The 12741-nt window shown below is 37.4% G+C and overlaps 1 protein-coding gene across 6 annotated transcripts in view; it reads right to left on the bottom strand.

Moving 5' to 3' along the window:
- SH3KBP1 (SH3 domain containing kinase binding protein 1) overlaps window positions 1–12741 on the bottom strand; it is a 223252-nt gene that overhangs the window by 41329 nt on the left and 169182 nt on the right. For all 6 annotated transcript variants that reach the window (XM_069874104.1, XM_069874125.1, XM_069874111.1 and 3 more), the window contains one exon: window positions 12091–12185. In XM_069874104.1, the coding sequence (XP_069730205.1) occupies window positions 12091–12185 (95 nt within the window). The remainder of the gene's footprint in view (window positions 1–12090; window positions 12186–12741) is intronic.

The following is a 12741-nucleotide window of genomic DNA, read 5'->3' as shown; positions in this document are numbered from 1 at the left end:
CTCTGGCTGCATAGAAGAAGCTGTACCTAGACAGATACTACTGAGAGGATGCTAGCCCTAGTCACCTTCCCCACCCAGAAGTACAGCTGGTACAAGACAAGAATACAAACTTCCCTTCAGTCGAACACCATTGCTAGTTTTCTTTGGTGGTAAGAGAGATGACAATGGAGGTTGATGAGGCAAGAGCTGTCAGTTCCCTGCTAACTTGATCTTCGCTTTACTGGCTGATACCACACACAAGACCATGAAATCAAAAGACCTAAACTGATACCCAGCAGGTGAAATGGCTCTCTCATGCCAAGCTGTCCCCCAGCTATGAGCCTACCTGTGGCAGATTGCCCTGTCATGCAAGCATGACTGAACTCTCCCTCCTGGAAACATTCACAGCTTCACTTCCTCTCCTGCTCCAAGAAGGAAGGAGTTTCATATATCCCAAAGAAAGAAGAGGGGTTTATTTTATATAAAGCTCTCTCTCTGTTAAAAATCTGGGTTGGTTATTAGAGATAGGCTTATTTCTAGCTCATGCAGCTACCCTACTTGCATTCTAGGCCTAAGCTGGATGAAAAGATCATGAAGGCAATCAACATTGTCTGAAAACGGAAAGCAGTGCTTCTAAGTTGTGAACATGTTTATAATAAAAATTCATGATATGGATTTTTTTTTTCATTATTTTGCTAGAAGTGAATAAAGTGTATAAGAGTACAATGTCAGACATGTGCCAAACTATGTTCTTTTCCAACTACGGTGCTTTATTTTACTTGTATTTTACTTCAGATCACATACAGGAGAGTTGCTGTGGGTTAACAGACTGTTCATAATCACTTAAAAAAACAGTAGCTACTTGGCTCTCTGTTGAGTTGTAATTATAATTTTTCTCTTGCCTTTGTTCAGAAGCCCACTGGACTTCTATACAGCTCATCCCTGAAGCTGGCTGCAAATCCACTCAAAGACACCATCAGCAGCTGTCTGATACTCACTGGAAACTTAACAACAGCTGATCTACTTCTGCAGCTTTACCAAAACACATGGAAACCAGACAGCATCTGAGTAAGGCTGGTAGGGGTTGTTTAAATAACCTATTCGGTCACTCCACAAAGTGCAGCATCGCCATAGCTGGCAGCATATGATGGGCATAATAAAAGGCTGCAATAGATGCAGAAGCATTTTATTGCCAGGCAGGTTTCCACTGCTTCAGCCGCATTTTCCGTGTGGTTTTGGGGGCAAGGATGTTTCCTGCCTTTTCCTCTAAAGCAACCAGGCCTTCAAGGCAGCACCTACTCCTTCATCTCTTGCTGCCCTTGGAATGAATGACCATTTCAGGGAATGACACAGCTCCAAGTTCTTCTCTCTCCTCCCCAGCTTATCTTCCAAACCACCCCTAGCAAAGCAGAAAGCTTTGCTGGTAAAATCAAATGAGAGGTCTTTCCTTTTCCCCAACGTCCCAAACCAGAGTAACAAGCTATGTATTTATTTTATCTTCAACCCCTGATGATAACTGCAGCTGTGTAAACCCTTGAAGAAATAAATCTGAAAAAGGATGATCTTTTCATGTATAAACAGGACTTATTTTTCTGAGGGAGCAGATCACTGGTCCTTTGAATATGCTGCTACTTTGTAATACTTCTAAAATATGAAGCTGTATCTTAGACATCAATACATAACTGCTCAATTTTCAGCTTTTCTGATTAATGCTTTTGACACAGAAATATTTCATCACATAGATTTCATCATTATAGGTAGGATAGAAAGCAACGTCAAGAACAACAAGCACGTCCTCAGAAAAGGTAGCTGCAAAGTGTGTACTGTGGTATGCATACTCTTGGAATGCTCACATAAATCTTCTGCTCATGCCAGTATGTGTACTTGCATGCAGAGTCATCATTTACTAGCCTACAAAAATTATCTTTTTTAGTTTAATGATTTATAGATTTATAGATCACTGAGCCTAAAACATACAGCTGGCAAGCTAAATTTACTAAGTAAAAATTCAGACTAATCAGAGTATTGAGAGACATTATAACAGTGCAGGGTTTGAAAAAAGTGAAATGTTCATGGCAAGACATCCCATTTTCACAGGAATCGCCACTAGAATACATAGTTCCTTCAAAATTAATAAAACCAAAATCCCAGCAGTCGGCAATTATACTCATCAAATGTCTGTTTTCCCTCTACCACTGTAAAGTTGGTTCTCATCAAGAAGAATGTTGAGTTGGTAAAACTCCATGATTCAGAAAGCCATGAACACTTGCAACACTTGCACTGAGAGCTTTCTTGTGTCAGCTCTGCTATGCTGGCAGCTGCACTTTACATTATTACTGCCCTAATCATAAGCATCTCTCCAGCAGCCTTTCTGCAACTGACAACCAACCTCATAAATCAAAGAAAAACAAACCACCTTTAATATGAACAAATATGTCTATAGCACTTTCCAAGACATCATCCATACATGCAGAGATATATGTAACATATCAAGGCTTCTCAATTTGAGGATTAAGGACCTCAGAGAGAGACAAATCTGAAGGGCAGGCACTCTGCATTCATCCCACCCACACAGAGCACCCAAAGAGCAAGACGGCTGCCCACCTCTGGACTCAACTGTACTGCTGCGGACAAGAGGTCCCAACTCACACAAAGACTATAGAAGGCCACAGGATGGGCTCTGTGATTTTTAAAGCTGGTGTGTGACATCACTGGGCAAAACCAATAATGTATGGGGAAATTTCTACATTTCTTTTACCCTGTTGATAAATACACATAATATATAAATACATGTGCAAAATTTTCAATGAAAATAAGTGTCAAATATCAGTATTATTTTGCTAATTTTGAAATGAACTAAACAAAATCTGACCTCACATTGCATCATATCTTCATTAACACAACCTTGCCATTGGAAGGAAACAACAAAACCATATTAAAGCTGGGCGAAAAAAGCGATTTAATATATCTAAGAATGTTTCTTTAAAATGTCTTACTACATTCAGTATCATCATGCTGAAACCAAGACATATCACTCCCAAAATCCAATTTTTTAAAAAAGTCATAGAATAATTTATTTTACAGTCTTCATAAATTCTCATAAAACTTCATAAAATACCAGTGAGTGAAGGACAGCATCTGTCTGGCAGCTTACATTACACCTACTTTGTACTACTTAAGACTGTACTCAAAATGATCAAGTTTTCTTACCTATTAATCTCAGTTACTGTGATTGAGACCTTACAGTATCGTGCAAAATTTGTTAAATTCTTTCGAGAAAAATTATTTAAAGCATCTGGTTAATAATCAAGTACTACTCAGCAGAAGCATAATTTTTAAATCTGGCAAAAAGGCAGAGCAAAGCTCTAAAAAACTATCCAATCCAAGTTAATTTAGATAAAAAGGACAGCCCAATAGACAATAAATAAATCTGCTAAGGGAGTCCTGGGGAACACACGTTCCCCTTTACATAATTTTTTTACAAATACTCATAGATTATGAAATACTAGTAGAAAAGTATGAGATGAAACTTCCCAGTTTGCCTCTGATTGGCCCCTGACTTTGGGATTTATCTTGCTCAGGTCCTCATCCTACATCCCAAAAGCCCCAAATCCTGCATGGATCCTTCCTAGCCCCTGTCAGCTCTCATACACAAGCTGTAGAGAACCTTACATCTGATGATGCAGTTGCATCTTCTAAAGCTTAAGAAGTCAAACAAGTAAATTTTTCCTTATCCATAAGCTCCAAGGCTCTACTAAGAATCTACCATGTCAACATTGTACAGAAGGAAATTGGAGAGACCTTCAGAAATTAGATGTTGTTTCAACTGCGGCTACACTACTCTTTCCAGATAGTGTTTCTAACTGGAAGGCACAAGAAGATACCTCTGCAAAAGACAGTCTGTCCAAGAATTGGCCCAAGTTATCAGGCCCAGCAAAAAGTAAGCTGGCTAAGAATAATGAACGACCTGCGATACTCAGGATATTAGAGGATCTATCACATCAGTTACAGCTTATCTATTAAATCTCTTTCTGGCTAGATCTAACCTTTTGACTTTACACTCTGTGACTAAATAGTTTAATCAGTAATGAAGCTGAAATGCTTTGATGAAATATTTGTATAAACAGGAAAAAATTACATTGCTCATTGAACAAAACAATTTCATCTGGGGATTCACTTCACTTGCAATGCTCACTCAGCAGAATATCATGGAGAAATAAATACGTTTCAAGTCATAAAACCCTAATGCTCCCAATACTCAAATTAAAACCAAATTAGCCAACACAAACACGAAAGGTGGTGCTAGTAACAGATATAATTTATGCCTCTGATGAGCTGAGATACAATATTTACATAATTACATTTTTTGTATTTAGAAAGATTATAAAAACATAGAACTAGACATTTGAAGGATTATTTACTTAATGCTATTGCTACTTACATCACAGACATCTTAGGAGCAGAGTCCTAATTACAATTAGTAATTACTTGGCACCATATGTGCATTTTTCACTTTCCCTTTAAATAGCCCTCCCTACCCTGACGAGGCCTAACTTCAGATAATACCATCAAACCAGTGGGTGAACTCAACATTCAAGATAAAAGAAAGGATGAAGCTAAGAGGTGAGTCTAAAGCCTACACTGTGTGCAATAATCACAGTTTTCCAGATGCCTCACCCTTTCAGTGATATCTTTTGTAAGCACAGGGCAGAAAAAGAATTCTTTTTTATCTTAAAATATGTTACTTCTTTTATATTAGCTTGGCTATATTAAACATATTGACAAATAAATGTAACTCTTCTCATATGTTGCAAATCTTTAAGTACTGCATGCATGGGGGATCCTGCCACCTCATCTACATAGCTTAGCATGAACTTCCATTTGTCAGAATTCCCAGGGACAACAGAATCCTTTCCTCTGAATGCACTGCTGTAGCACTGCAAACAGTGATAACACAAACAGGAAAAGAGAACTTCAGTGTGTACTTAAAAAACTAATAACATAAATACACTAAAAAGAAGAAGATTCAAGTGCTGGCTGCTTCCCCTCCCCACTGTACTAATCTCAGGCTTGATAGTTTAAGTACTCAGCTCAAGCATTGGTGTTTCAGTAATGTTTCCAAAGATACCAGCAAAATGCAAACTGCACCTGGTACCTTATTAAACATATTGTCAGGCTTTATCTCTACACAGACCTTACTTCATGTTCCATTGCAAATCATAGTAGCCAAGAAATGCTGCAAGATAGGAATAAGTGTTAAAAATTTATTTATAAACACATAGAAGTCTTAGCCAAGGACAAGGTTCAGGCCAGAAGATGAACAAGAAGACAATTACTCACAGTCTGTTTTTTCTATAACTTGCTGACCATATAAAATTACTTTATAAAATGAACAAGTTTGTTTATTTGATCATCAGTGTCCCCACAAGTTTTATAAACTTGCTTTATATCACTCATACAAGGAAACACTCCCGCTTCTATGCAATGACACAAGTTTTACCCCATGCACTTGCCACAGACAGGAGCAGCATGTCAGAAGGGTCTGGTTCTGCAGGACCTATTACAGTTACCATCCTGCTTGGCACCATTGCTTGAAACCCAGCAAAACCCCAAACCTTCTTATTCCCTTTAGATCAAAACCTTCAGAGTTTCAGGTCAGGGAAAAGTGACCCTGCTGCTAAGACAGTCTTGTAGCAGGCTGCTGACTGCAGGATCAATCCCACTCCTTCAGTCACCCTTTCCCACTCACATGTTCCTGTGTGTTTTGGGGCCAAGGTTGCCACATACAAGGCAAGAGGGCAGGGTCAGAACCATACCTTTCAGCAACCACCTAGCATCAATCATGTGAAATTGCACCCTCAGCTCACACACTTTGCAAAATAACTTGTTTTATGAAATCAGCAACTTTGATATGAGCAGGTTTCCCATCAGCTAAGGAGGAGGGATGTCCTGAGGGAACACTGGTGCTGAGCAGGGCATAGGAGGCAAGGTGCACAGAAAGCAGATTAGGTGTGGTTATTAGGTCTGGCCAAAGATATGCTTAACAATTCATGGTTATCTCAGGAAAGAAAAGGGCATACCTTTATGGTATTGTTCTCTCTGAGAGAAATACCTATTTATTTCCAAAGGTAAGCAGTAAGTGTCTTTGTTATTCCATGATATTCTTTGAAGACAAAATGTCATAAAAGCTTTCTTAAAGCAGGACATTATATGATGTTTACTTACTATATTCTTTTCAGTTTTAGTATGCAAGATCACTGCAGAATTAACAAACACTCAAAGTGTCATGTATTAAAATCACAAATAGGGACATCTGCATGACCACATATTCAGTGTCAACAAAAATCCACTAATGCTCTGACAGAAACGCATTTTTATGTTTTATTAAACCAGATAATTTATTTTCCCCTGCATAACCTGATTTTTTTATATTGTTACATTCATAAACTCATTACTGTGATAAAATATTTTAGCTGTCAGTCAAGGAAAAATAAAATTACCTGAATGATTATTAAGAAATATGACTAACTTCTTCCTCTCTTTCAAAGACAAGCTTATGCCACCATATTTCTGCTTTGAAAACTTCTGTTTTCTTGGTCAATTAGCTTTATTCTTAATGACCTCAAATATTCTCACTCCTTTTTTTTTTACCCATAGGGTGGAAAATACTGAAAAGTTCATCTTAATATGGAAAAATTTGTGATACTATCTGACCATATGCTCATACTGAAAGAAAAACTGAGAGCCTTCTAGTTCCTTCACATATTTCCAGAACTGAGGTCTGTAAAATATGTGTGCACTGTTTGCAACTAAAAGCATACAGAAAAATTCAGCAATGAAAAAAACCCCATGGAAACAAATGCAGGAACAGACAAGTTTCTACCCTAGTGACACAAGAACCTAGCAAAATGTTCAATTAAATATCAGCTAGCATCCTCCTCTATCACACCGTCTGGCTCCTGCTCCTTCCCTTGCTCACTGCCTCAACTCACTGGCAAGACTCTTGTACCTAGCACTTACTAATTTCATGCCTTTAGGAGCCTCCTGCATCCGTTAGAGCAGCTGCTTTCCTTCACAACTGCACTCAGCTGAGTTCACCTTGGCAATTGCTCAGCTAAAGAAAGCACTCTGGGCAATTACCTCCCGCACAAGGATGAGCATTTAAAGATGTTGTATGAAAGAAAACCAGGGGAATTGTTTTGGCAAAAGGACCATGCTCGGGTAACTGTCTATAAATAAAGTGAGAGTGAAATGAAGTGCCTAATGACTACCTTAAGAACTGGAAAATATTAAGCGCTCCACATAAGGTCAGATTCCATACTCTAATATGGACAAACGCACAGTGTAGTCACTGCAACAATGAAAACAAGACATTATGAAGAAGACTATCAAGACTGAATCTCATTTCATTGTTTCCTTATACCTTTCTACTTGTTTGTACTTCCTTGTCTATCTCACCACTCGCATGTGCTTTGATGTAGGGACTAACTAAATGTAAAGCATTTTGAACCACAAAACTTTCAAATCTCACAGTAAAGCAAGTTATTAACAATAAGACCAAATGCAAATACCATTTTTGCAAAAACTGACTGCCATTATCCTTATTTTAGAAATGAGGTTTATGGCTTTTTCCCCCAGCATTGAACTAAACACTGCAAATTGGATTGCATTAAATATCTGGATTGTCATTAAATATATGAACCAGATAATTTCTCATATAAGTCTTTCACTAATGACCTGCTGTGTCCTTCATGATACCAATACATAAACTTTCCCAGAACTATTTGATAAGCATTAGTAAGATTTGGGGAGGCTGTATGTTACTGTTGCTTTCTTTTTCACCTCATCAATCCTTCAGACAGTTTTGATGAATCTATAAGGGGGCTGGATGCCCTCCATGAAACGTGCCTCCTTATGAGAGCTCTTTTCCAAAATCAGAAAGGGCCGCCTATTTTGTTCATCTATCATTTCCGCACAACATGTTCCTACCACTAATTCCATGCGTTCAGCTGTTAGCTTGCAGCAAAAGAAAAAAGGCTTTACAATTCAGGTAAGAGGCCAAGAGACAGGTAAGTCAGATAGCCAAAGAAAGACATGAGATTATTTTTCCAGCTAATACATTGACACCTATGAATTTGAACATTTTGTAAATTCAGAATTAGCAGAATTGCCACCTGTATTGCCCTCAACTATTCCTGTTCTGCTAATAAGAATTCAGGTGCGGATACACCTTGACTACTATCAGCTTTTCAAATTTGCAATGATTTTTGAAATATTTAATTTATCCAGACAACGTTCATTCCTGGGAATAAAGTGGTCTTTACTGCATAGAGCTCAAGTAGGCTAATGCCGCACAATCTGCAGTGCAAACCTGACACACACTCTTGCAAGAAAAAATACTTTCAAATGAGTGCACAGCTGCCAGTGAGTGCTTGATAGATTTGCTTTGAAATTATTTAGTTATTACCACTGATTCCTCACACAGGTCATTTTCTGTATGCCAGTGAAATCTCCAGAAACCTACGCATTTTGACACAATTTATTAGAGCCACTAAGAAATTTGCAGTGTTTGCATAAAGAGATTTTATTAACACTGGAAAGTAGTCTAGAGTAGCTATGTCTAGAAGTACTGGAATGAAAAAGCCTATAAGAATTTCAAGATGACAACTGAAAATCCCACGTGAATTTTCTGTGGCTTAGAAGTGACTCTATTTATTATAAATACAATCTCCAAAATCAATAGTTAAGCACAATAAATCACCAGTTTTCCACTCTTCTTCACCACACACTGCAGTCCCTATTCATGTTCTTGTCCTTACCCAAAAGCTGCCAGGAACAGATGAAGTGTGAAGACACTGAAAAATATACCTAAGGAACACAAATGTTTGACATCACAAAGAATAACCTACATGGTCAATCTTAAGCACTCTCACCATTCATTTCTTTTCAGCTTAAGAGGGTACTTCATCATCAAATTGCACAACAAACACCTTAGCTATTTAAGTAAAATTACTGTATTTTGGTTTCTGTTCTCTTTCTTCCAAAATGCATTTTTCTTAGATCCCTTTTTGCAAAGCAAAAATGTCAGGTCTACTGATTTATTGCCTTGAAAATGAAGTTCTTACCTTCCTTTACAATTCTGAGCAATATTTTCTGGTCTTTTATTTTTAAATGTTTTGCATGATGGAGTTAAAGGACTACCATTTATCCACTATAATTTCCAGTAGTTAATAAATAAAACCTTTTCTATGTATGTGCAAGGGTATTTGCTTCACTGGGGAAAAGGAGGAGGGAGCTTTTCCAGAAATTTTTTGAACGCATTTATGGGAAATTAGTTTTTGCTTTTCTTCTAGTTTTTTAGTTAAGTTCTATCCTATGACAAAACAGTAATTGTTACTACCATATGTTGGGACTCTATCTCATCGTGTATCTTTTCCACAATTTATATCCATGCAGTTCATAAAAAAATAAGTCAATATACTGTTTAATCAGCTACTGGTTTTGGCTATCAGTCCTGCATAACGCCATCCTTCCCCTTGTATCTCCCAAAATAATGTAAATGATCAGCCTCTAATGACTCACTTCAATATTTAAATAAAACTTAAAGCAATTCTCCAAGTTATCAGGGAAGTCACTTGTGATTCAGCAAAGCCGTTCAAAGTACTCTTCTGCTATTTCATAAAAAATCTCAGATATTCAAATTCCCTTATCACAGAGGCCTATAGGAAAGGTCTGATCAGCTTTTGATTTGAGGTCTCAACAACCATCAAAGCAGAGTAAGAATTTTAAACAGATTCTGCAAAAGCCATGACAAAAAAGAAACACTGTTTTTTTCTTTACATTAGGTGGATATTTGATGATCTTGACAAAGGGACTTCCATAACTAATTTAGCTGGGAAAAAAAGAGAAATCTGATATAATTTTATACCTTTTATCTATAGGTGAACTGCTAAAATGGGAATTTTTAATTCTGCATTTACATATACCACTCCTTCATAATTCTTTCACGAAATAATGTTTTAGTATTTTAAGATGAATACCTGACTAACAGCTTCCTCATGCACATACTCTCACACGTCCACGCACAAATTCACAGGCTCTCCTAGTATCATATCATCTAGGTAATTTAAGTCATTTCACTTCCTGTTGGCACCTATCAACTGCTTTCTCATCTTCATGCTTTCAAGATTCTTGTAACGCATTTTGCATTATTTTAATGAGATTTCTCTCCCATTCTTGTGTTACTCACTTCTTAGTACTTCAGCCACTTCCAAACACTCCAACCAATGCTGTTGTTTTCAATTAAATGCAAATTCAATACGTGTTTGGCTTCTATTCCTATAGATCTGACTGTGTGAAAAGAGATTAGCCTAGTCAAGAGACTTTTCATACAAAGAATTTAGAAACTTTCTGGTTTTAGTGATTTCAACAAAATGCATTATTTTATGATGATGTATCTGTGATTGTAGGAAGTACTATAACACACACTTCTTTATTTAAAAATAACAGTCTCCTCTCCTTGGGTTTAGGTAATTGGGAAGAATAGATTCAGTCTAGCATAGAAAGCAAACCCTGCAAAACAATTTCTTGCAAATAGATTAAAAGAAGCTCTGTAATCTGATAGCAAAGCCAAATCATGGTAATAGTTTCTGAAGTACTCCATATGTTTCCATTGAATTCCTCTTACCATGGATCACCAACTGATTATGAAAAGGACTCTCTGAGCACAATAATTTGAACTCCAGATAAAAGGCAACTTTCTAGCAGAAGCCATTAGTGGGCAGAAAGGTGAGGCTGACTGTTATTACTGACTAAAAAAAAGTTACAACAGACACTTGCTTCAGAAGATTTGGACTAAAATAAAGTTAATGTATTGCATGGTAAATCATGGAGGAGATCCAACTCTTTTTCGAACTCTATAGCAAGGACCCTGACTCCACATTGCTTGATATTTATATTTTAAACTATGTTTTCAAAACAATTGAAAAAAAATCCACAAATCTGACTGCAATGAGGTCTGCAAACCACAAAAGTATCTACAAAGTGACTGCTTGTTAAGCACTGTTTCTCCAGGATTACAGATCAGTTCAGACACAGCGTAAAAATCCATCCACGGACAAATGCCAAGCCTTCTTGCATTGAGATCCTCCACTCTCTAGAGGTATGATTTTACGTAATTGTTCACAGACACGTGACGTACCACAGAAGAAAAAAAGAAGAAAATTGTATAAGACGTCTGCAGTGGGGTGATACCATCAGGCTGGAAAGTAGACGGACGGAGGTATATACTGGACAATATAGTGACAAACATCTCAGTGCATGGTTAGAAAAACTGATCAATCCTTCCACTGAAGAGACAGAGGCAGCAGGAAGAAGTAAATTGGAAAATGCAAGCAAATGAAATCCCATACTGTCTCTTTATCTATGTATACCAAATAACACGGCTCCATCTGGAGACCAGCCATCTCAGGGAGTTAAGTCAACCTGGTCAATAAAGCGTAAACCAGACAGGAATAGCACCTTAAAAGCAATTTCCATGATCAGCGACACTGTTAAAAACTGACACAAGAACATTCTAAATCAGGCAAAGCCAAACAGTTTTCAAGACAAGTTAAACAAAAAAACTCCTTGAGGGTATTTAATGTATATAATTAGCTTTTTAAATTTGCAGTTTCTCTTCCTACCAAATGTCTGATTATTTTTCCTTGGTTACATATTCTTCAGGACAAAGATGATGTTCTGCACAATTGCAAATACATTCAAAGCTGTTGCTTTCTGCAGTCATCCAGTTTATTCGCTAGGCTTTTATGCTGTTACAGGGATTAATTTACAACCTATGCAGATTTGTCAGGATTAAAATTAATTGTATAAACTTGTACATTGAAGAGAGCATGTCTGCTGTTCTTTACGTAACATTATCAAAGTAAGGGTCTAAAGCACAAGAGGAAGGGAAGTGTAGGGCTTCAGAAGTCTGTGTAATGCTTCATTATCAAACTAGCATTGTTTTAGGAAGGACACTGTCTAAGGCACAACTATGGATTTTACGTTAATTGAATGATGTCTATTTCAAAAACTGGATCCCTGCTTATAGGAGAAAAGTATGGCTTTTACCTTACTGATAAGTGTGACGACATCACCTTCCCGGATTGTGAGTTCATCATCATTCTGTGCTTCATACGGAAATATCACTTTGCAATACTCCTTGGCTGAAAGGAAGAACATTCAATGTGACAAATTATCACTTTATAACAACTGCTTATCCAGGGGTGAAAAATCTTCATGGAATGTTCCACAAGCGTCTGTCTCATTTTCTTGCCATCTTTCTCTTTGCATTTTAGACCTTCATAAACAGTATGAAATATTTAAAAAACTGCACACTGATGAGTATTCCCACCCACGTCATCCAGGGACTCGGCTCTGTAGCCCCCAAAACCATTATCTCAAATGAAATTGCTCCAGATAGCAACTTGCCACAAACCATCTCCCTTGGACTACGCCTGTATCTGACACTTGCTTCAACAGTTCCACTGATACAGCCTTCCACCAGATCACAAAAATTGGAAGCATAAAGGACCCAGTAGGCTGACATAGCTTATCTGTCCCCTGGTGTGCAAGAAACCATATATTTCTGCATCAAGAAAGATGATAAAATAATAAATGTAAAGGTTTATGGTTGGACTTGATAATCTTAAAGGTCTTTTCAAACCTAAATGATTCTATGATTATATGATTAAACTTTCTGTACACTCAGCATAAGAGTTT

The sequence above is a fragment of the Phaenicophaeus curvirostris genome, chromosome 1 (assembly GCF_032191515.1).
Source record: "Phaenicophaeus curvirostris isolate KB17595 chromosome 1, BPBGC_Pcur_1.0, whole genome shotgun sequence".
Classification (NCBI taxonomy): domain Eukaryota; kingdom Metazoa; phylum Chordata; class Aves; order Cuculiformes; family Cuculidae; genus Phaenicophaeus; species Phaenicophaeus curvirostris.
The sequence above is the reverse complement of the archived record's forward strand: the minus strand, read 5'-3'. Positions and strand labels throughout refer to the sequence as shown.